Source organism: Erinaceus europaeus, chromosome X (assembly GCF_950295315.1).
Source record: "Erinaceus europaeus chromosome X, mEriEur2.1, whole genome shotgun sequence".
NCBI classification, from domain to species: Eukaryota; Metazoa; Chordata; class Mammalia; order Eulipotyphla; family Erinaceidae; genus Erinaceus; species Erinaceus europaeus.
In genome coordinates this window covers 90378356-90403726 of record NC_080185.1, presented here as the reverse complement: position 1 = coordinate 90403726, position 25371 = coordinate 90378356, and the positions used below count along the sequence as shown (strand labels likewise).

Below are 25371 nucleotides of genomic sequence, written 5' to 3'. Positions count from 1 at the left end.
GGCCTTCAGGGTGATCCCAGTGGCCTGGGATGTGGTGCAGTGGATTAGGCGTTGGACTCTCAAGCAGGGTCTCAACTTTAATCCCTGGCACTTCATGTGCCAGAGTGATGGTCTGGATCTCTCTTGCATTATTAAATAAAGAAATAAATTATTTGTTTGGCCACCAGGGTTATTGCTGTGGCTCAGTGCCAGCACTATGAATCCACTGCTTTTGGTGGTCTTTTTTTCCCCTTATTTTTAAAAAAAATTTTATTTGATAGGAAGACAGAAATTGAGAGGGGAGGGGAAAAGATAGAGAGAAGGAAAGAGAGACACCTGCAGACCTGCTTCACCACTCATGAAGCGTCCCCTCTGCAGGTGAGGACCAGGGACTCTTGAGGACCTGGGCTCTTGAGCAAGGTAAAATGGAAGTTTAACCAGGTGTGTCACCATGTAGCCCCTAAATAAATCTTTAAAAAATAAGAGAAGTGGCCAGGCAGTGGTGCACCTGGTACTGCACACATGTCACCATGCGCTAGGACACAGGTTTGAGCCTCTGCTCCCCACCTACAGTGGGGACACTTCACGTGTGGTGAAGCAGGTCTGCAGGTGTCTCTCTTCCTTTATCCTTGTCCCCCTCTCAATTTCTCTCTGCCCTATTAAGATTACAATAGGAAGGGAGTCAGCAGTAGTGCAGCGGGTTAAGCACACGTGGCGCAAAGTGCAAGGACCGGCATAAGGATCCTGGTTCGGGGCCCCAGCTCCCCACCTGCAGGGGTGTCATTTCACAGGCGGTGAAGCAGGTCTGCAGGTGTCTGTCCTTCTCTCCTCCTGTCTTCCCCTTCTCTCTCCATTTCTCTCTGTCCTATCCAACGACATCAATAACAACTACAACTACAATAAAAAACAAGGAAACAAAAAGGGAAAAAAATATAGATAGATAGATAGATAGATTACAATAGGAAAATGAAAGGGTAGTGTGGGAGTCGGGCTGTAGCGCAGTGGGTTAAGGGCAGGTGGCGCAAAGCACAAGGACCGGCATAAGGATCCCGGTTCGAACCCCGGCTCCCCACCTGCAGGGGAGTCGCTTCACAGGCGGTGAAGCAGGTCTGCAGGTGTCTATCTTTCTCTCCTCCTCTCTGTCTTTCCCTCCTCTCTCCATTTCTCTCTGTCCTATCCAACAACAACAACAATAATAACTACAACAATAAAACAACAAAGGCAACAAAAGGGAATAAATAAATAAAATAAATATAATAAATAAATAAATAAATAAAAATTTAAAAAAGGGTAGTGTATTCATAATGCCAGCACTGAGCCCCAGCAATAACCCTGGGGTAGTTAAGAAATACCAACAAGCCGGTCATACTGCACTGTGTCCTACACACCATTTTAATCACTTAACTCTTCTAAGGGGTGGGTATTTATTATGTTCCCAATCCCCAGGGGAGGAAATGGAGGCACAAAGAGGTCTATTCAACTGTCCCCTGTCCCCCAGGGAAGTTGGCAGAGCTCAGGCTCAAACCCAGGCATCTGTCACCAGTGATCCCAGCCAACATTTCTTTCTTGATCTACTGAGAGAGTGAGAGAACCAGAGCAGCACTCTGGCATTTATGTTGCCAGGGATCAAACTTGGAGACCTCATGCTTGAGTCCAATGCTTCATCTACTGTGCCGCCTCCCAGGATGCAAATTTATTTGTTTTTTATTTTGAACCAGAGCACTGTTCAGCTCTGGTTTGCAGTGGTGCTGGGAATTGAACCCAGGGTCTCAGAGACAAAAGTCTTTTTACAGAACCACTGTGCTACCTCCCCCTCCCATAGCCACCTTTCAATACCTGCTTTTTTTTTTTTTTTTTGTCTCCAGGGTTATTTATCGCTGGAGTTCAGTGCCTATACTATGAATCCACTATTCCTGGAGGCTAGTTTTTCCCTTTTGTTGCCCATCATTGTTGTTATTACTATTATTGTTATTGCTGTTATTGTTGCTAGACAGGACAGGGAGAAATCGAAAGAGGAGGGGAAGTCAGGGAGAAAGATAGACACCAGCACACCTGCTTCACCACTCATGAAGCGACACCCACTGCAGGTGGGGAGCCAGGGGCTCGAACTGGGTTCCTTAAGCAGGCCCTTGCACTTGGCATCATGTGCACTTAACCCACTGCGCTACCACCCAGGCCCCCCTCAATACCAGTACTTTATGACAAAGAGAAGGATAAAATTCTAGCAGTTGACAGGTATGCTGCGTGCTCTTTGCTGCTGGGTGAGCAGGGAGGGCTTCCTTGAGGAGGTGACATTTGGGCAGAGGCCTGAAGGGGGTGCCGCCTACTCCTGTAGTGAGGCATACTGATGTCCCTGTGAGAGAGGAGGCCCTGAGATCTGAAGTGGACATAAGCTGGTTTAGTGAGCACCCTGAGTCTATCCAGTCCCCACCCCTGCTCTGCTCAGAGGGCCCTGTCCTCTCTTGTTCCTGATGACCCCTTTGTTATATAATCACGCAGTCCCCTTACCTCATGGGCAGCTGTAATTCTTCCTGGGTGAGCCACTGAGCCCAGCCAAGTTGCTCTCGCTGGATTTCCTGAGGCTTCATCTTTCTCTGCCCTGTTCTAGCTGTGTGATCCTGAGCAAGTTCCTCAGCCTCTCCGGGTCTGCGTCCATATCAGGAAGATGGAAACCTTGTGCTCTCGAAGTAGAATACTTTCCAAATACACCTACCCTCGAGAGACTTTTGTGAGGTCGGGAGGTGGTTCACCCGGTAGAGCACATACACTTTTAAAGGTGTGAGGACCTGGGTCTGAGTCCCTGGTCACCGCATGGGAGTGCCCCTGTACGGCAATGGGGTGGAAGCTGTGGGCACATGGGAGGGGCATTGTGGTATCGTCCCTCCTCTCTTTCTTCCTCTCCCTCTCCCTCTAAAATTGAAAGGACAGAAAACACCTGTTGGGAACAGGAGAATCTTTCTTGCATGTGTGACACCCCCCTCCTTCCGGGGGAGGGGAGGGAAAGCCTCTGTGATGGTTAAACAGTCAAAACATTTAACAGACTTAGACATGGATCTCAGGCACATGGTGGACACACAGCAACTGTAACAAATGTCAGGTCTTAGCCAGAGACTCTCTGCCTCCCCCCTCCCCTTCCTTTGCTTTTTGTAGATAGAGACAGAGGCAGAGAGAGGGGGAAAGAGACCCCAGTCCCGAAGCTTCCTCCAGTGTGGTGGGCGCTAGGCTCGAACCTGGCTCACATGCATGGCAGAGCAGGCATACTATCCAAGTGAGATATTCCAACAGCCCTGCCCCACCCTCAACCTTCTATAGAATCCTGACTCCAGCAGGCTCTCATCCCCTCTCTGGCCTCCCTCTCCACCTCTCCCTCTTGCCAGTCACCCGGGCACCCTTGCTATTCCCTGCAGGTGCGATCCTCTTTCAGGCTTGGCACTGACTGCTGCTTTAACCTGTTAAGATTTTTTCCCTTGGTGTTTTTTTTTTTTTTTATTCCTGTTCTGGGCTGACTTTTACAGACAGGAAGAGACAGAGACAGAGAGGCAGAGAGAAACCACAGCACTAAAGTGTCCTTTAATGCATGGAGGGGGGAGGGAAGAGGGGGTCAGGCTGGAACCTGGGTCATCCACATGGCAAAGCAGCTAAAGTACTAGCCAAGCGAGCTACTTGGCTGGCCCAATAGTGTCATCTTCCAAGTGAGGTCTGCCTTGTGTCTGACACTCCTGACGATACGTACTAGTCTAGACTTTCTCACGTGATCTTCCCTCCTCAGGGACTGAACTCAGCACCACAGGCTTGAGTGTCCAATGTCTTATTTACTGTGCCATCTCCTGGGCTGCTTATTTATTTCATGTTTACCAGAGCACTGCTCAGCTCTGCCTTATGGTGGTGCTGGGGATTGAACCAGGAGTTTTGGAGCCTCAGACATGAATGTCTTTTTGGATAGCCATTATGCTATCTCCTCAGCCCTTCTACTTATATATTTTGTATGAGAGAGAAAGAGACAGAGAGAGAAGGAAGAGGGAGAGGGAACGAGAACACCACAGGACCACTCTGGCACACGTGATGAAGAGGATCAAACTGGCTTCTTTCTTTCTTTTTTAAAAATTTTGTTAAATATTTATTTGTTTTTCTTTTTGTTGCCCTTTCTGTTTTATTGTTGTAGTTATTATTGTTGTTCTTGACGTCATCGTTGTTGGATAGGACAGAGAGAAATGGAGAGAGGAGGGGAAGACAGAGAGGGGGAGAGAAAGATAAGACACCTGCAGACCTGCTTTACCGCTTGTGAAGCGACTCCCCTGCAGGTGGGGAGCCGGGGGCTCGAATGGGGATCCTTACGCCGGTCCTTGCAATTTGCTCACTGGCTGATTTTTATGTTCCATCTCCCTTTGAGCAAATGCCCGCTCCAGGCATTCAGGAGTTTCTGCCTGTTTTCTCCCCTCCGGGATCCCCAACAGCCACGGAGCACCTGGTATATTCAGCGGGTGCCCGGAGATTGTGCTGAATGAGTGGGCCCGCTCATCTAACTAGCTTTCACCCGTCCTCTTCCTCTCCACCTGTCCCCTGCTAAATTGCGGTTTTCCCATTCATTCACGATGAACTCCCACTCTGTTCACAGTCAGTTCTCCCAAAGCACCTACTATGTCCGGGCTCTATTTCCAGGTGTGGAAGTCCCCACAGGGAACTCAAAGATACAAACGGTCAGCCCCGCACACGGTCTGTTCACAGTGACAGACCACAGGTGGAGGAGCAGAGGAGGAACCTGAGCCCTGCAAGATGTGCTGGTTCAGATGGGCGGGGATGGAGCCAGTGAAAGGAAACTAGGATGAGACCGGGCCAAAGTGGCTGGGGTGGAAAAACACGGCCAACGCAAAGATGTGATACAGACTGGACTGTGATGTATTTGAGGGATGAGGAGGTGACTGGAATAGAGTGAGGGTGTGTGTGTGTGTGTGTGTGTGTGTGTGTGTGTGTGTGTGTGTGTAGGGGGTAAAGCCAGAGGGAAATCAGACTCTGTTGTTAACTCATAGATACTCTGTATGTACAGTGTTGGGATTCAATTCTAATTCCCTTTTACAAACGAGGAAAAGAGATGCAAGAAATCAGTTACAGCAAGGCTGGTGAAATAGCTTCATTTAGACAGTGTGCTGATCTACCATGCATGGGATCCAGGTTTGAACCTGGCCCCCATGCTGTTGAAGGAAGCTTCAGTGCTGGGTTCACTTTCTTTCTCTTTCTCTCTCTCCTCTCTCTCTCTCTCTCTCTCATTCTCACTCTAAAATTTAAAAAGAATAATAACAAGTTTAAAAACATGGTTAAATCAGAGAGCTGTGGGAAGCTTGGGAACAGGAATTTATTTGTTGTTTGAGTAGGGTCTCTTGTGGAATGGGCTGAGGTGAGAGGGAACAGCCTTGAAAATGATCCTGCGATCCCGGGGAATCTCTTTTGAGTTAAGTATTTAGGCTCCCTCTGCTACAGTTTCCTCACAGAGATATACTGAGGACTGAGGGTTAAGCCCACAAACTATACTAGTCTCCCCCCCCCCAAAATCATTTGGTCTGGCCAAGGCAACTGCCAAGGCAACTGCCAAGGCAACTGCAGGCAAGACTTGAAATTCAATCAATGTAGGTGCTTTATTATTTTTTTTCATTAAGTGCTGGTTTTAAAGTGGGTAATTTTGTAGGGCTGGCAAATGCTATTATAAATACCCCAGTGGCCTTTGGCAGAGGGGAAAAAAAGTCACCCACCCCTGGTTTAAATAAACTCAGAAATGGAAAACACTTTGCCTGGTATATATGAAGTGCTCAATATAGTCAGCAATGTATTTGTTTACTGTGAGGCAGGATGTCTTCGTGGTAAATGGTATGTAGGGGACGCGGGGGCGATGGTGGTAGTGGTTCTAGAGTAAAAAAAAAAAAAAAAGGTGAAAAACCTGGGTTCCACAAACCTTTGGTTGGGTCCTGATTCCACAGACCCATCCAACGTTGAGGAAGATGGTCATGGTGCCACAGACAGATCCCGCACCAGGAAAGAAGAGGGACTGTGAAAGCACACAAGCTTGTCCTCCTGGAGGAGGGATTACAAACCACTGGTCGGGCAAAGGCAGCTGGGAAGAGAGGTGTGAATGCCAATGAACAGATCCAATGTGTGTGTGTGGGGGGGTCTTATTTACTGGCATGGAGGGGGAACGAAAAGCTGTTTCACTCTTGTACCAACCAAATGCAGGGGGTAGGGGAGGGGTAAAAACAGTCTGGTTACACATGGGGAAGTAATAAACGCTAGACTGACCCGCTATTAAAAGGAGGGGAGAATCCCAAGGGCTGGTGTGACAGCGTACCCCCCCCCCAAAAAAAAAAGGTGGAGTTGCAAGGGCAGTGGATTGATCAATAGGGAGATGTGAATACAGGCATGTAGACTGATCCACTGTAAAATGTGGGGGGGGGGGACGCTGAGACAGCCATGAACCAATGCACTGGGGGAATCGGAGGAGGTAGAAATACAAATGTACAGATCAATTTCCTGTCACAGAGGCAGGGACACAGCACCATGGATTGATTTCTGACACAGAACAGGACCGGTGACAGACAAACAAGGCTAAGGGCACAGCGGGGTGGGGTGGGGTGGGGTGGGGTGGGGTGGGGTGGGGGTCCTGAGGGATGGACTTGAAAGTTGAGACTAGGACAAACACACTCAGAGGTACCTACTGTCAGGGAGTTGGACGCTGTCAGAGGAGGGGGTAGGGGCCAGAACATAGACGAGTCCACCCACTGTGATATAGGGTGGGAAGGCACATAAGCTCGCAGACCAATCCATTAGAAAACAGCAGGGGGAGTAAGGCCACAGATCCACTATAAGGGGCTAAAGGAGGGGGCGATGCCACGGGCAGGTCCACCCGCCGTGCGTGGCGGTGGGGAGTCGAACACAGAGCAGGCCACCGGCCAAGCCACATCCCCCGTGCGGGGGCAGGAAGGATACGTGGGGTCATGGCCCAGGCCCTCCACCCTCCACGCCCCAGGCTCACCTGTGCGTGGAGCGGCGGTGGCTGCGACAGTGTTGGCAGCTCCGGGGGGCGGGGGCTCCATGCGCATCCCCACCGCCCCCCAGGCCCCGGCTCCGAGGCGGTGGTAGTGGTGGTGGTGGTGGTGGTGGTGGTGGTGGTGGTGGCGACGGGCGGCAGCACCTTAGAAGCCACCCCTGCGTTTCCCCACCGCTCACGTGGGCCTGTAGGGGCAGAGCCGAGCGTTCCGCCACCCGCTGATTGGCCACAGATCCACGGATCCTCCGTGAGGCTCAGAGGCCGGGAAGGCGGGTTCTAGCTCTTAGAGATATGAAGCGATTGGCCCAAGTGCGGAGCTGGACCGCAAATGGTCTTGGTACTGAGAGGTACTTCGGGCTGATTGGCTTAGAGAAGACCGCTAGACCGTGGACAATTGACAGATTCTAGGGCCCCACCCTGGCCCCACTGATTGGCCCATCTGGAAATGACTGGCGGCTGACAGTGCCTGCTTGTTGCTGATTGGTGGACGAGGGCCTCCTAGACAGCTGCCAAAACAGCCAGGGCGGGGCTGCACTCCATGCTGTTCGGCGGAAGTAGGACTTGTATAGAAATGGGCGTAGCAGCCGGCAGAGAGGAGGTCCAGCCGGGGCTCTGCGTAGGCGCGTGGTGTAACTCTATATAGCGATTGGCTGCAAAAGACAAAATTAGCACAGAGCAGAGGTGGGAGGGCAGGACAGCTGCCAGCCACGCGAAGGGGCGCAGAGTGGCAGAAACTGCAAGCCTGCCAGGGCGGTGCAGCAGCCAGAATTATCAAGGGGGCGGAGCCTGGCTCTGCACTGATTGGCGGAAGCTGGACCCAACCTAGTCCAGTGGCCACACCAGGGAGGGCGTGATCCGGCTCCGCGCCCATCTAAGGAAGCTGGAGACTATTTGGAGTGGGAGCTGGGCGTGGGTGTTTTTATTTAGAGTACCTGAGGAGAGACTGGGATTGTGGGAGAGGGGTCAATCTCGGGCCCTGGAGTGAAGGGATGACTGTTTTGGGAACACATGTGTATTTGGAATGGGTCCAATGCCTCTGGTGATTCAGAGGGGTGGCCGGGAAAAGGAATGAAAGACTGAGGTGAGGCAGCCCAGGCTGCCAAGGTGTCAGGAGAGGGCAGAACATAGAGAAGTGATCAGTGCTGCCAGGCAACGGGCTGCATGGAGGTGGGACTTCATAGGTGCCTCAGAGTCCACAGTGAGAGTAGCTCTCTGGGTCCTGGTGATTTTACACTGGAGAAACAGGGCAACCAGGGTTTACGGTGGGGGAAAGAAGGGCCATATGACTCAAAGGCATTCAGGTTCTTTAATGTCCAGGGAGTGGGGGAAGAAGTCAAAAGTGAGGCTTCTCTGGGCAATTCTGCAGGCCTTGTAGTTCTCTAAGCCCCTGAAAAAGAGAACAGAAGTGCTTGAGCAGAGACTGGGTCTGTGCCCATCCCGGGCTTGTTCTGACTGCCCCACCCTTACAGCTAGTATGGCTTCGGTTTAAGCTCCAGTCTAGAAGGTACAAATAAGTCTCCGGCTCACTCCCTCCCTCAGGTCACCACCCCAAACACATTTGAAGGTAAGATCTTGGAGTGAGGTGAGCTGCTCTCACCTCCAGCAGCATGTGGATATGGGCCTTAATATTCATCGAGTCCTTGGTAAGGCTGTCGCTGAGCCTGGAGAAAACGAAACAAGAAATGGTGAAGTGGGCCCCACTTATGATCCCGAAGGTGACACTTGCATTTTTTTAAATTATCTTTATATATTGACTAGAGACAGAAATCGAGAGGGTAGGAGGACATAGGGAGAAAGAAGACAACTGAAGCACTGCTTCACCACTTGCAAGGCTTTCCCCCTGCAGGTGGGGACTGGGGGCTCCAACCTGGGTCCTTGCACATTGTAACATGTGCGCTCACTCAGGTGTGCCACCACCTGACCCCAAAGGTGATGCTTTCTCATGGATTCCATAACTTCCTATGTCCTGGGGACACAGCAGATGGTAGGGCACCTGCTATCTGAGGTGCCTGGCCACCCACTCTTATTCAGACATTTACTGAATGCCTATGCTATGCCAGGTACTGTGAGGTACTAGGGAGAGAGTAGCAAATATCACCAACAGAAATTGTAGCCCCATGGAGCTCACAGTCTCTTTACGAGAGGCAAACAAGTGATTGAATGATGATTTTTAAAAAAAATAGAATGTCTGTGCAGTGGTTAGAAGGACTTGGCAAAATTAAAATGCCGAGGGTCAGATGTGTAGGAGTGGGGGAGAGCAATGCTAATTAGAGTGCTTATGTGTGGCTTCACAGAGCAGCTGATGAGTAAAGACTAAAAATGAAGACGTTGACTGTGTGGATTTGTGGCTGCTGTGTGGAGAAGTGGCTGCAGAGGGGCCAGGTGGAGGCACACCTGGTTGAGCACCCATGTTACAATGCGCAAGAACCTGAGTTCAAGCTCCTGGTCCCCACCTGCAGGAGGAAAGCTTTGCAAGTGGTGAAGCAGTGCTGCAGGTGTCTCTCTTTCTCTCTCCCCATCTCCCTTTTCCTCTCGATTTCTGGCTGTCTCTATCCAATAAGTAGATAATAAAAAAAATAAAAAGAGAAGTGGTTGGGGACAAGGAGAGAGGAGAGCTAGCGTGGAAAAGGAGGTCTAAATGTGTGTGTGGGGGGAAAATATATATAGTCAATTTGATTTACCAAAGGGTTGAATGTTGGGTGTGAGAAAGAGGACTCAGAAAAAGATGCCAAGGTCTAAGCAACTTGAAGCTGAAGCTGCAGGAACCCACCCTGGTCCTGGTATGCTGGGCTATTCTAACCATTCAATTCCTTTGTATCTAAGCCATTGGGATCAAAATAAGCCTAGTTGACACCAAGGGTCAAGGAAGGTCTTTCTGGAGGAAGGAAGGAATTTTTTAAATCTATTTATTTATCAATGGCAGAGAGGGAGAGAGAATCACTCTGTCATATGTGATGCCAGGGATCAAACTCAGGACCTCACACATGCAAATCCAACTCTCTAGCCACTATACAATCTCCTGGAGTACAAGAGTTGTTTGGTCAGGGGTAGATAGCATAATGGTTATGCAAACAGACTGTCAAGGCTGAGGCTCCAAAGTCCCAGGCTCAATCCCCTGCACCACCATAAAGCAGAGCTGATCAGTGCTCTGGTAAAAAGGAAAAAAAAAAGAGTTATTTGTTTTTGTTTAGTTTTGTTTTGCTTTGGTTTTTAAACAGTCAGATGGCTAGAGTTTTAGAAGTCATGTGGATAGTGGAGGGAGAAAGGGGCCAGCTAGCCCATGCGGAGGTTTTAATGTCATCAGGAATATGGATTTCAACATAGGAGTTAGTTTTAGGGATAAATAAAGCTGAATATAGAAAAGTAGAAGAGACAGGATGCTGAGTTAGAAAAAAAGAAAAAAAACATTGACTTCTACACTTCTCTGGGTATCTAGCCCTAATAAATTTTCTTTTATTATTAAAAAAAGAAAGAAAAAAAAAAGAAAAAAGAAAAAAAACAAGCACCCCCCAAAAAAATAATTTTGATCCATATTTTCAGTGAGGGAGAAATGACAGGGGGAAGATGACCAGAGAGTTCTGAACTCCAACACCATCAGGAACTGGAGAGAAAGAAGGAAAAGGGGAGGAGGGACATTTGGATGTAATAGTAAGTGTGTGACTTGGACAAGAATGCTAAAAGATGAGATTGTTAAAAAAAAAAAGGGGGGAGGTGGGCAGTAACGTAGCAGGTTAAAGTGCATGTGGAGTGAAGCACAAGGACTGCCTTAAAGATCCCCAGCTCCCCACCTGCAGGGGAGTCGCTTCACAGGCTGTGAAGCAGGTCTGCAGGTGTCTGTCTTTCTCCCCCTCTCTCTGTCTTCCCCTCTTCTCTCCATTTCTCTCGGCCCTGTCCAACAACAATGACATCAATAACAACAACATCAATAAAAAACAAGGACAACAAAAGGGAAATAAATAAATATAAAAAGGGGGACCAATATATACAAATACAGACAGATAGTTATGGAAATAACAGTTAACCCATATCTGCCACCTTGGTAGAACAGTAGGTTACAATGGAGAGACTGAGGATTCAGAACTCTGGTGGTGGGAATGGTGCAGTGTTGTGCTCCTGTTATCTTGTAATTTTGTAAACCAATACTAAATCACTAATTAGAAAAAAAATAGCATGAAACCATTATATGTCAGCGTCTCCCAACAGTCTATTTTCTTTTCTTCTCTTTTTTTGCCTTCAGGGTTATCAATGGGGTTCAGCTCCTGCACTACGAATCCACTGCTCCTGGAGGCCATTTTTTCCCCATTTTGTTGCTATTGTTGTTGCTGGATAGGACAGAGAGAAATTGAGAGAGGAGGGCAAGACAGAGAGAGGGGGAGAAAGATAAGACCACCTCCAGACCTGCTTCACCGCTTGTGAAATGACACCCCCTGCAGGTGGAGAGCTGGGGGGGGGGCTCAAACAGGGATCCTTACTCAGGTCCTTGTGATTCACACCATGTGCGCTTAACCTGCTGTGCTAACCCCCCCCCCCTCAGTGTAGCTTTTCAATCCAGACCTCTCTCTTTGCTGAGCTTTGGAAATCATCCTCCCCATCTTGTCTCCAGTTTACATAACAGCAGCTCCATCCTTTTAGGAGCTCAAATACTTGCATTACACTTTTTCTGACAACCCTCCCATCCCATCAAGCATTCTATTTAAATATCACAATGGCTGCAGCCCAGGCAATGTTTCTTATTCTCCGCAGCACTGTGATATAAACTATCACCATTTACTTTCTTGGTTTGTGACAAGAGAGAGAGAACCAGAGCCTTGCTCTGGCATATATGATGCCAGAACTGGAACTCTGGATCTCATGTCTGTGAGCTCCAACACTTTTCCCACTGCACCACCTACCAAGTTGATATCATTTACTTGTTTATTGTCTGTCTCCCCTAACCAGATGGAAGCTATATGAGTAGAGATAGAGTGTCCCCTACCATACCTCCAGGAACCAAAACCATGTATGTCACACAGCTACCACCCTGTATCTGTTGAATAAATGAATGACTACTCCACTCAAAGGAATCTAAAGTCCCCCGAAGACGGCTGAATCTATGTTAAGGATGGGAGAAAATAAGGAATATAATGCTGGAGCCAGAAAGCAAGAGTGCATTCAAGAATAGCCGAGGGCAGTACCCCCAAAACAGAGGGCCAAACTTGGTCAGCTTCTGAGGGACTCGTTGAACATTAAAAAAAAAAAAAAAGGGGAGTTCAGTGGTAGTGCAGCGGGTTAAGCACAGGTGGCGCAAAGCGCAAGGACCGGCGGCGTAAGGATCCTGGTTCGAGCCCCCGGCTTCCCACCTGCAAGGGGGTTGCTTCACAGATGGTGAAGCAGGTCTGCAAGTGTCTATCTTTCTTTCTCCCTCTCTGTCTTCCCCTCCTCTCTCCATTTCTCTCTGTCCTATCCAACAACGATGACATCAATAATGACAACAGTAAAACAAGGGCAACAAATAAACAAAAAACGCTGGACTTTCAGGTGTGAGGTTTTAAGTTCCATCCCTGGAATCATATTTGCCAAAGTGATGCGCTGGTTCTCTCTCTTGTGTTAATAACAAGTAAATAAATCTTTAAAAATACTATAGGGTGAGGGAGACAGCATAATGGTTATGCAAAAAGACTTCAAAGTCCCAGGTTCAACCCCCCAAACCACCATAAAGCCAGAGCAGTGTTGTGGTGTCTCTGTCTCTAAGTCTCTCCTTTCTCTCTCCCTCCCCCTCTCTCATTCAAATACAAACAATGGGGTCTGGCAGTGGTGCACCTGGTTGTGTGCACGTTAAAATGTGCAAGGACCCAAGTTCGAGCCCCTGGTCCCCACCTGCAGGGGGAAAGCTTTGCGAGTGATGAAGCAGTGTGGCAGGTGTCTCTCTCCCTCTCTACTGCCCCCTCCCTCCCCTTTCAGTTTCTCTGTCTCTATCCAATAATAAACAAATAATTTAAAAACAAATGAAATTCTCCAAATGTCAGTTCTAACATAAACAAGATATGCTCAATTCATTACTACTGATTTAATCTGAAGGCAGTGTTAAAGAGCCACATGGATACTGTTTTTTCTAATAAATTACATGCCTGTTTAAGCGTGTGGATGTATAGTCTTTTTCTGTAACTGGAAATATAGATAGCAGATCTTCTCACCCCACTGAACAAAGAAATATACTAAAAAAAATAGGAAGGACCAACGGTTTTGGTTACATAAAATAACCTGAAATAATCTGGTTTATGGTGGTGCTGGACATTGAACCTGGGACCTTGGAGCTTCTGGCATGAGTGTCTTTTTTGCAGAAGCACTATGTTACCTCCCTGACACATAACCAAACATTTTAAAGAGAGGCGCTACACAAACTCAAATCCTCATCTCCTAGAAACTTCTAGGGAGTCCTTTTATTACAATAAAGTAATAAGATCCAATCACATTCCTCTGCACACTAGCATTACCGAGTTCAATATATCAAATAGACCAGAGAGGAGGGTTAGCACCGACAACTTAAAATACCTCATTTGGGGTGAAGGTCATCAGAAGTTTCAAATACTTAAGAATTTATATCAAAAAAGCCCAGGGATATTGTGACATAATAGAAGAACTTTGTGACATCAAAATGGGTTTGGTAAATTACCAAAAGCTCAAAAATGTGTTGGCCCTTGAAATCAGTCCTTCATCCTGGGAGGTGGTGCAGTGGAGGCTCAATCATGAGGTCCTAAGTTCAGTCCCCAGCATTACATTGTGCCAGAGAAACATGATGCTCTGGTTCTCTCTCTTTCATAAATAAAATAATTAATAGGAGGTAGATAGCATAATGGTTATGCAAAGAGACTCTCATGCCTGAGGTCCCATAGTCCAAGGTTCAATCCTCCATACCCCGTAAGCTAGCACTGAGCAGTGCTCTGGTAAAAAATACAAAATAAAAAAATAAACTGATGAAATAAATATTAAAAAAAAAGAAATCAGGGAGTCGGGCGGTAGCGCAGCATGTTAAGTGCACGTGGCACAAAGTGCAAGGACCGCCCTAAGGATGCCGGTTCAAGCCCCCAGTTCCCCATCTGCAGGGGAGTCGCTTCACAGGTGGTGAAACAGGTCTTTAGGTGTCTGTCTTTCTCTCCTCCTCTGTCTTCCCCTCCTCTCTCTATTTCTCTCTGTCCTATCCAACAACAACATCATCAATAACAATAATAACTACAATAAAAAAACAAGGGGAATAAATAAGTAAATTTTTTTAAAAAAATAAAAAGCAGTTCCTTGAACAAAATATTTACAAATCAATCTGATGACTAGATTTGGACACTTTGACAGATCTTGAGGTTCTTTTGAGTTTATTAATACTGAAACCCTGACCGTTGTGAAGAAGAAAGAATTACAGGGCTGGGTGGTGGCGCACCTGGTTAAGCACACGTTACAATGTGCAGGACCCTGGTCCCCACCTGCAGGGGGAAAGCTTCGCAAGTAGTGAAGCAGTGCTGCAGGTGTGTCTCTGTCTCTCTCCCTCTCTTATCACCTCCTTTCCTCTTGATTTTTGGCTGTCTCTATCCAATAAATAAATATAATAAAAAAGTTAAAAAAATAAAAATAATTACTGAAACCCCAGGGGAAGCAACTCTACAATAAATGAATCTAAGAATATAAGCCAAAAACATTTCTTTTTACCAGAGCATTGCCCAGCTGTGGTTTATGGTGGTGTGAGGGATTGAACCTGGGACTTTGGGGATCATGCTTCTGCATAAGCATTATGCTATCTTTCCTGCCCAAAATTTTATAGGAGTGGCATTTGTACGTTTTTGCAAAGTTGAGGGCTCCTGCATATATGCTTACACCATTTCTAGAGTGCTGTTTCATTTAGGTCAGCAGGATAGGATTGACTTACTCTGTGAGGAGACAGCTCTTTCGATCAATGAACTTGAGGGCTTCAGCCAACGTCAACTCCAGGAAAAAACCATATCCAAGGGCCACGTAGATTCTAGAAGTGTCTGGCCTGAGGGAAGATCAATTTGAGGAAGTGAAAGAAATTCTTATGCTTAGCCTACCGTGCAGGTTAATATTTGTTTTTAATCGTCATCTTCCCTTAACTGGGTCTGGGAAGGCAGTGATTTCATCCATTTTATTCCCTATGATGTCCCCAGCACCAAGCACAGTGTCTGGAACAAAGCATATTCTAATAGATGTGCTGAATGAAGGAAAGGTACAGCTGGACCTTGGGGTCTCAGAGGGGCAGAGAGACACACTTACACCACTGTGTCAACGAAGAAGTTACAGCCCAGGTCCACCTGCATATACAACTCTGAGTGTTTCGTTTCCTGTGGGACCGGGAAAAAAGAGGTCAGTGGGCAACTTTTCAATTAGGTGGCAAATTTGGGTCTAGGGCCTGTCCTCCCATTCTTCTTCTTTGTCATCCAGTGTTCTTACCTGGATTCGCTCAATGACATTTCTCAATTGAAGGTATTTGGCCAACTGCTCATATACTTTGTCACGATGTTCCAGCACCTTTCTGATGGTACAAGAGTGAAGGGTGACAAATAGAAAAAAAATCTTGTGTGTGTGTTTTATTAATGGTTTGCAAGATCACAAGATAGCAGGGTTCCATACCCACCACCAATGGTCTAATGTAAACCTTTATTTCATTATTATTATTTTCTAAGGATTAGCCTGGATTCACCCTTAGTTTATTTTTGTATTTTTAGATAGAGAAAGATGAGGTGGGAGAAGACAGATATCACAGCACCAAAGTTTCCTTCAATGCGGTGGGGGCATGCACATGGCGAAGCAGTGTACTGTCCAAGTGAGCTATTTTGTTGGCCATCCAGAAGGCTATCTTCCTTCAAAGTGTCATTTCAGTGCAGAAGTTAAGGTTTGGAATCTGCATCAGATTGCTTGAGTTTGAATCCAGGCTTTATTTTACTAGATATGTGACTATCATATCAGAAATGTCCCATTTTCACCTTAGAGAAACCCTTCATCCCTTTCAGGATACTCAGTCCTAATTCTGAACACTATTTCCTGGTTAAAGGTCTAACGATAGTAATTTTGCATACTCATGGACCCTCTAGTATCCATGTTAAACTCTGTAAAATGATTGAGTATGTTGAAAACTCAAATCCACAAGAGGAAGTTTCCCTCAATTTTCTTATTTCACAGATGAGGGAACTAAGGCAAGGAGTGGTACGAGCGTGTTGACACAACTGGCAAAATGGCTGGGCTAGGATTCGTATCACAGAAATCTGACTCCAGATAGCTCTTAAACCTTAAGGGACAAGTGAGGTGGCCCCCTGCTCAGACATGCTTCCCGGCAAATCGTAAACCAGATGTCTCCCCTCCTTCCAGCGCTTAGGGCAAGCGCAGCGGCTTCCAAACTCTGTGTTCACCAATCAGAAGCTTAGACACTACTGCAAACGACCCGCCCACCACGTGGAAAGTTCCCAGGCCCCCCGCCCACGCTGTCACTCACTGAAGGTCCCGCTGCAGCACGTCACTAATGAAGGTCTCATAGCGCAGCACTTTCTCTGATATGGGATCCAACGCCCGCCGCTTAGGGGGCGTCGCCATGATGAGAGCCTGAGAACAGGGAGGGGGAGACCACGCTGATCATTTTGGCTTTATGTGCGGTACATCTGCGCCCTCTCCCCGTGGGAAGTGGAATCATCTAACTCATACTGGGGGGGACGCCTTTTTCCCAAATCTGGAACCCCCGCCACCCCAGGACACCAAAATGCGGCAGTTACCTTCGGGCCCCAGGCGAGAACGGTTGCTTAGAACCGCAGCTTCCGGGTGGCGCGGGAGAATGACGCAGGGGAAGGCCGTTGGCCAATCAGATAGCCCTGTGGGGAGGGGCGGGCCTAATCATCCCTCCCCCCCCCACATACACACACCGCCCGCCAAAAAAAAAAAAAGATTATAGACTGGAAGGGGGCGGGGCTTTAAATAAGCCCTGGTGATTGGAGCGAGGCTTGGCAGGGGCCGCTATTACGAACTATGCGTGACTGGCTGGGGTGAGATTTAATAGGATCTAGCGGGGTCTGGAGCAGCGGGACGCCCTGGGAGAGGGAGGGAGGGAAGTGTTTGGTATTTAAAAGTCAAAGATTTAGGAGCAGGGCAAGAACTGCTGGAGGTTCAGATCGATCTGTGACTAGGGGAGCCCATTCCTTGAGTCTCACGCTGAATTTTGATTTTCCACACGTGGGCTTGAGTTTAACTCCGTTAAGACATGAGTGTGAAACATTTCCTCCTTCCTTCTTTCGTTCCTTTCTTTCTCTTAATTTTTTTTAATGAAACATACAGAAAGAAAGGCACGAAAGAGAGAGACCGAAGCACTCTGCTATGGATTATGGTGGTACTGGAAATTGAACCTGGGACCTCTGGTATGAAAATCTTTTGCATGACCATTATGCTGTCTCCCTAGCCAGAGTGTGAGACATTTCAAAAGTCTTAAACAGATATTTATCTTAAGTAAATCCAACTCTGCTGTGTTCCATGCACTATATCTAATAACCTAATCAGTTAATTTCGGTGTCAGAGAAGGCTCTCTAAAATCCTCGACTCCAGGTCTGTTAGCTTGTAGTTAGAGATGTTTCCTACTTTGTGAGATGCTTAAGCTTTGCATTGGTTTGTTTTCTGTGGCTAAGTTACTGAATTAACTTGTTTCCCATGCTAGGTTTTCAAATGCCATCATCTAGGCTGGCAAGTCCAGACGAATCTGGAGGAGGACCCAAATGCCAAGCAAGATTCTTTGAAATGCTAGGGAGTTTTATCAGATGATGGGCGTGTTTCCTGTGTAAAAGCAGTACTTTTTTTTTTTTCTAAAGGCTCAAAGCTAAGCAAGTCAAGCAGTTCTTTCCCCTGGTAAAGCAAACATTGAGAGTTAAATTTAATTACATGTATAAAGACTGAGATGCTTTAAAATATATTATTTTATGATTTATTTATTTATGTGAGAGTGAACGGGAGCCAGAGCATCACTCAGGCACATGCAAAGCCAGGGATCAAATCCAGGAACTCATGCTTGAGAGTCTAATGCTTTATTTATTGTACCACTTCCCAGGTTCCATCGCTGGGGAGCCAGAGACAACCCAAACTGCCCCTGCAGCTACAGACAGACTATGACCCACATAGTCAACGACTGCCACCTCTCCAGATTCAAAGGAGGTCTCGAAACTTTACGTCAGGCTCAACCTGACACTGTTGACTGGCTACGGAAGAAGGGCAAATGCTAGAAGAAGAAGACTTCCCAGGTGGCTTAAAAATATTTTTTGTAGGGGGAATCAGACGGTGGTACACTTGGTTGAGTACACACATCACCATGTCTAAACACCTAGGTTCAATCCTCCACTTCCATCAGCAAGGGGAGGCTTCTTCACTAGCAGTAAAGTAGTATATTAGACCCTGGTTGGAGCCCAATTCATACCACATTGAGGAAGCTTCAGCCTCTCTCTCTCTCTCTTTCTCTCTTCCTCTATCTAATAATAATAAAATATATATCTACTGTGCCCCAGGAGGTGTTGCAGTGGTTGAAGCACTGGACTCTCAAGAATGAGGTCTGAAGTTTGTTTTTTGTTTTTTTTTTTCTCTCCAGGCTTATTGCTGGGCTCGGTGCCTGCACCATGAATCCACCGCTCCTGGAGGCCATTTTTTCCCCCTTTTGTTGCCCTTATTGTTGTAGCCTCATTGTGGTTATTGCCATTGTTGATGTTGTTTGCTGTTGGATAGGATAGAGAGAAATGGAGAGAGGAGGGGAAGACAGAGAGGGGGAGAGAAAGACAGACACCTGCAGACCTGCTTCACCGCCTGTGAAGCGACTCCCCTGCAGGTGGAGAGCCGGGGGCTCAAACCAGGATCCTTACGCTGGTCCTTGCCCTTTGCACCACATGCGCTTAACCCACTGCGCCACCACCCGACCCCCAAGGCCTGAGGTTTTATCTCTAGCATCACATGTAATAGAGTGATGCTTGAATTCTCTCTCTCCCTCTTTTCTCTCTCTCTCTCCCTTCCTCTCTCATAAATAAATAAATAAATTTTAAAAATATTTTTGTCCAGCGCAAGGACCGGCGGAAGGATCCGGGTTCGAGCCCCCGGCTCCCCACCTGCAGGGGAGTCGCTTCACAGGCGGTGAAGCAGGTCTGTAGGTGTCTGTCTTTCTCTCCCCTTCTCTGTCTTCCCCTCCTCTCTCCATTTCTCTCTGTCCTATCCAACAACGAACAACATCAGTAATAACTACAACAATAAAGCAGCAAGGACAACAAAAGGGGATAAAGAAATATATAAAAAATTTTAAATATATATTTTTGTCCATGTAATGTTATATATATGGTTGGTATTGCATTTTGTGTAATTGAGACACACTAGGTAGTTAGATTTTACAGAGTTAATCTATACTGCTTTTCTGTGGATGGGAGGAAACATAGTACATTTATTAACTTTATTTAACAGGAAGAACACAGTTCTGATGAGCTGGAGATCAGGTTGCGTTGTTATGGTTATATTTAACAAGCTCTTTTTTAAAAAACCTTAAAGATGGGAGTTGGGCTGTAGCACAACGGGTTAAGCGCAGGTGGCGCAAAGCACAAGGACCGGCATAAGGATCCCGGTTCGAACCCCGGCTCCCCACCTGCAGGGGAGTCGCTTCATAGGCGGTGAAGCAGGTCTGCAGGTGTCTGTCTTTCTCTCCTCCTCTCTGTCTTCCCCTCCTCTCTCCATTTCTCTCTGTCCTATCCAACAACGACAACAACAATAATAACTACAACAATAAAACAACAAGGGCAACAAAAGGGAATAAATAAATAAAATAAATATTTTAAAAAAAGAAAAAACCTTAAAGATGTTTCAAATTTTACTGATATATTTTAAAAGAGAACTTGGCAGTAAAACCCCATGTAAGCATCACTTAGACAACCTCCCCCCACCCCATGCACACACAGTTCTCTGCCCCTCTGTGTCTGATCTCTTTTTTTTTAATACATTTTTATTTACTCTTGGGTAGAGACAGAGAGAAATTGAGAAGGGAGGAGAAGAGAGAGACAGAGAGACACCTATAGCCCTACTTCATCACCCTTGAAGCTTTCCCTCTGTAGGTGGGGACCAGGGACTTGAACCCAGATCCTTGTGTACTTTAATGTGTGTGTGTGCTTAACCAGTTGTGCCACTGCCTGGCCCCTGTCTAGTCTCTTTAACTCTTTGTTGTTTTATTTATTCATTTGATTTGTTGATTTCCTACATAACAGTAAATCATAGAAGACTTATGTTTTCTCTGTCTGATTTATTTCACTTCACTAGATCCATGCATGTTGTCACAAATAGAAGGATTTTATTTTTTAAATTGCTACTAGTATACACACATACTCAGCTATTTTTTTAAAATTTGTTTATTATTATTTTTATCTATTTATTGGATAGAGACAGCCAGAAATTGAGAGGGGAGGGGAGGGAGAGAGGGAGAGAGAGAGAGAGAGACCTGCGGCACTGCTTCACCACCTGCAAAACTTTCCCTCTGTAGGTGGGGACCGGGGGCTCAAACCCAGGCCCTTGAGCACCATAACATGTTTGCTCAACTAGATGTGCCACCACCGGTCTCTCTCAGTTATTTTTTTCATTATTTTTTAAATTATTTATTTATTCCATTTTGTTGCCCTTGTTTTATTGTGGTTATTGGTGTTGTCATTGTAGGATAGGACAGAGAGAAATGGAGAGAGGGGGAGAGAAAGATAGACACCTGCAGGCCTGCTTCACCACTTGTGAAGTGACTCCCCTGTAGGTGGGGAGCTGGGGGCTTGAATCGGGATTCTTGCCAGTCCTTGCGCTTTGCGTCATGTCCGCTTAACCCACTGCGCTACCACCCGACTCCCTCAGCTATTTTTTAAAGAGTCTTTTTTTACCTTTTTTTTTTTTATGCAAAGCTGGGGTCTTGGGCATATGTGATTTCATCACTCCAGGACTGCTTTTTCTCATTCAGATAGAGGACTAGAGAGAGCTTCCCCCAGTACCATGGCACCTCCTATATGGTTCCAGGGTTCAAACCTAGGTGGCACACATGACTAGATATCTACTGGGTGAACTGTCTCTCTCCTCTCCCTCAACCCCAGACTTCTGTGCTGTATCCTTTATGATACCATTTTGGAGTTGATGTGGTGTGTGTGTGTGTGTGTGTGTGTGTGTGTGTGTGTGTGTGTGTCTGTGTGTGTGTGTGTGTGTGTGTGTGTGTGTGTGTGTGTCTGTGTGTGTCTGTGTGAAGAGGGACAGGACATTTTAAGTATCTTACAGCTATTCTGTACTCTGACTTTCCCAGCCTCCGTGGGTGTTTTTCTTTTTGTGACTCGGATTACTTTTAGAGCATTTGTTTTCTCACAGTGGCTGATTGTTTTGTCTATGCTCATTTTTTTTAAAAAGATTTTATTTATTAATGAGAAAGATAGGAGAGAAAGAACCAGTTATCACCCTGGTACATGTGCTGCTGGAGATTGAACTTGGGACATCATGCTCAAGAGTCCAGTGCTTTATCCACTGCACCATCTCCCAGACCACTATGCTCAATTTTAATGATTTTTTAAAAGTCTGGCCTTCCTGGGGTTCCCATGTATCAGCAGAGCTTAGTGGTAAGCTGAATGACTTATCCAAGATTGTACTTAATCACCCTGAATCTGTAATAAATCCAGCCTTTGCTGATGGACCTATGTGTAGCATGAGGAATGTATTCAAAACAGCCAGTTTCCAAGTGTCTCCTAGCTTTTTTCTATGTTCGTAGTGTGTGTGTGTGTGTTTCAAAACATTGTTTCACATATTCACGTTTTTTTTTCCGCATTCATTTGATAGGACAAGGAGAAATTGAGACAAGAGGAGGAAATAGAGATAGATAGATGATAGATAAATGATAGATAGATAGATGATAGATAGACAGACAGACAGACAGGAAGAAAGAAATATAGACATCTAGGGGGTCTGGTGGTAGCACAGCGGGTTAAGCACACATGGCACAAAGTGCAAGGATCTTGGTTCGAGCCCCCGGCTCCGCACCTGCAGGGGGGTCGCTTCACAAGCAGTGAAGCAGGTCTGCAGGTGTCTGTCTTTCTCTCCCCCCTGTCTCCCCTCTTCTCTTGATTTCTCTCTGTCCTATCCAGCAACAACAACAGCAATGACAACAATAATAATGGCAACATCAAGGGTAACAACAAGGGCAACAAAATGGGAAAAAGGAGCAGTGCAAACACTGAGCCCCAGCAATAACCCTGGAGGCAAAAAGAAAGAAAGAAACAAAGAAAGAAAGAAAAAGAAAGAAAGAAAGAAAGAAAGAAAGAAAGAAAGAAAGAAAGAAAGAAATATAGACACCTGCAGACCTGCTTATAGCTCGTGAAACTTACCCCCTGCAGGTGGGAGCTGGGATATTGAACCCCAATCCTTGTGCATGATAATGTGTGTGCTCAGCTGGGTACACTCCCACCCAGCTCTTTTAATTTCTTTTTCTGTTTTTATAGAGGTAGAGAGTGGAAGTGTGTGTGTGTGTGTGTGTGTGTGTGTGTGTGTGTGTGAGAGAGAGAGAGAGAGAGAGAGACCCCACAGGGGGCCGGGCAGTGGTGCACATAGTACTAACTGCAAGGACCCAGGTTTGAGCCTCTGGCTCCCCCCATGCAGGGAGGATGCCTCACAAGCAGTGAAACTGGTCTGTAGGTCTAATTTTATCTATCTATCTATCTATCTATCTATCTATCTATCTATTTATCTATCTATCTATCTATCTATCTCCCCCTCCCCACTAAGTTTATCTCTGTCCTAGCCAATAAAATGGAAAAGATGGCCACCAGGAGCAGTGGATTCTTAGTGCTGGCAGAAGAAATATTCCAGCAATATCCCTGGAAGGTGAAGCTTCCTCCAATGTTTCGGAGGTTGGGCTCAGACCCGGGTTATACACATGGCAAAGCAGCGTATTAGCCAAGTGAGCTGTTTTGCCAGTTAGGTTCATAGTATTTTATGCTTTGCCAATGTTTTGAGTGACTTGCGATGGCCTACTAGAGTTTATCATAAATATGCATGCAGATTCCCTCACATGCAGTCTTCCAGACCTCTGGGGACAAGTACAATCCATCCAAGGCCTTCCTTGTCTTTTTTGTTTCTTGAATCCCTAGTTTGTTTGTTTTTGTTAATACTTTTTAAATTATTTTTTTAATTAACTTAATTTATTGTATAGAGACAGCCAGAAATTGAGAGGGAAAAGTGAGATAGAGGGGGAGAGAGACAGAAAGACACCTGAAGCATTGCTTCACCACTCACAAAGCTTTTTTTTTTCACAAAGAAATAGACCACAGCACCAAAATGTCCTTCAGTGTGGCGGGGGCCGGGCTCAAACCTGGGTCACATGACAAAGCAGCACATTTCTCCAAGTGTGTTAATTCCCTAGTCTGACTTTTTTTTTTCTCTTTTTATGTCACAGAGAGCAAAATAGATAGAAAAGCGACAACACAACATTGTAGTACCTTCCATGGAGCTTCCCTAAATGGCTGTGTCCTGTGCCACGCACACGCATGCACACACACCTTCTGTCTCATAGCTGGAGGGAACAGTAAAATTTCTGGGTTCAAATAAAACAGATGTCCATCATTCTTACTGAGACCCAGTAGCTTGTTTGTTTGTTATTTTGTTTGTTATTTTTTCCCAGAACACTGCTCAGCTCTGAATTATGGTAGGGCTGAGAACTGAACCTCGGACTCTTAGAGCCTCAGGCATGAATGTCTTTTTTGCAGAACCATTCTGCTAACTTCTTTGCTCAAAACCACCAAACAAGATCAGAAGAGAAAACACAAGTAGAACCTGAACTGGAATTGGCGTATAGCACCAAAGTAAAAGACTCTGGGGTGAGTGGGTGGAGAGAATACAGATCCAAGGATGACAGAGGACCTAAAGGGGGTTGTATTGTTATATGGGAAACTGGGAAATGTTATGCATGTACAAACTATTGTATTTACTGTCGAATGTAAAACATTAATTCCCCAATAAAGAAATTTAAAAAATACCATCACCTCCTCCTCCTCCCCTCCCCCTCCCCCTCCCTCTCCCTCTTTCTCCCCTTTTCTCCTCATCCTTCTCCTCTCCCTCTCTCTTGGCCATGAGGGTCACCACTGGAGTTTGATGCCTTTGCAACTTTACCATACCTGACAACCATTTTCCCTATCCTCTACATGGTGGGTGAGAGATACACAGAAAGAAAGAGGCAGAAAAATTGTTACCCACGTTTGTAATTGCTTTTTAGGAAGAAGATTTGCCAAGGTTCTCACTAAGCTCATCCAGAAAGCAGTTTTTCAACTATGTCTTCAGCTGTGTTTTAAGAAATGCTAGCAACCTCAATGAAAATCTGTACCAATGTGAATTATGAGTTTATATATAAATCATTTATGTATGCTGTGACATAGACACTTGGCTAAATCTGAGAAGTGTCTCTTTGCAGTGTATTTGTCTGTGTGTACATGCATATGTGTGTATATGTATGATACATAAGACTGAAGTGATATTTGTTATCACCAAAGATAGTAGATAATAGTTTAAAATGTCAATAAATAAGTCATGTTACACCCCTTAATAATACTGTCCTTTATTTCAGGGACTTGCCCCTTTGTCTATTTAACACATTGATTTAATATTATTTGCTTACTTCTAGGCGAAACAATATGTTTCTCCTTTGAAATTTTGCACAGCAGAAGAAATATTGGCTTCTTTCCATGGACATCTATGGTTAATACATTGATATAACTTGGTATACTCAATCAAGTGATGTTTAAAATATATTCATACTGGGCTGGGGAGACCACATAGTTGTTCTGCTGAAAGACTTTCATTCCGGGGGCGGGGTGGTAGTGTACCAGGTTAATCGCACATAGCACTAAACACAAGGGCGGGCTCAAGCATCCCCCACCTGCTGAGGGGGAGGGGGATTACCTACAAATGGTGAAGCCTTTCCATCTTTCCAACCCCTCAATTTATCTCTGTCCTTTCCTATGAAAAAAATGAACACCAGGAGCAGTGGATTCGTAGTGCTAGCACTGAGCCCCAGCAATAACCTTGGAGGTAAGAAAGAAAGAAGGAAAGAAGGAAAGAAAGAAAGAAAGAAAGAAAGAGAAAGAAAAGAAAGAAAGAAGGAAAGAAAGAAAGGAAGAAAGAAAGAAAGAAAGAAAGAAAGAAAGAAAGAAGAAAATAAATGAGAGAAAGAAAGAAAGAAGAAGGAAAAAAGGGAGTCGGGTGGTAGTGCAGTGGGTTAAGCGCAAGTGGTGCAAAGCGCAAGGACCTGCAGGAGAGTCGCTTCACAGGTGGTGAAGCAGGTCTGCAGGTGTCTATCTTTCTCTCCCCCCTCTGTCTTCCCCTCC

General features: G+C 46.0%; 1 protein-coding gene across 1 annotated transcript; it reads right to left on the bottom strand.

The window, feature by feature from the left end:
* Positions 1–8299: 8299 nt before the first annotated feature.
* UXT (ubiquitously expressed prefoldin like chaperone) lies at positions 8300–16839 on the bottom strand. Its single transcript, XM_007537354.2, has 7 exons — positions 16759–16839; positions 16485–16591; positions 15446–15527; positions 15269–15336; positions 14907–15014; positions 8610–8673; positions 8300–8399 (listed from the first exon to the last, which is right to left on the bottom strand). Exons 2-7 carry the CDS (start codon positions 16580–16582, stop codon positions 8346–8348), a joined length of 474 nt encoding a protein of 157 aa, XP_007537416.1. The 5' UTR covers positions 16583–16591; positions 16759–16839; the 3' UTR covers positions 8300–8345.
* Positions 16840–25371: the final 8532 nt, after the last annotated feature.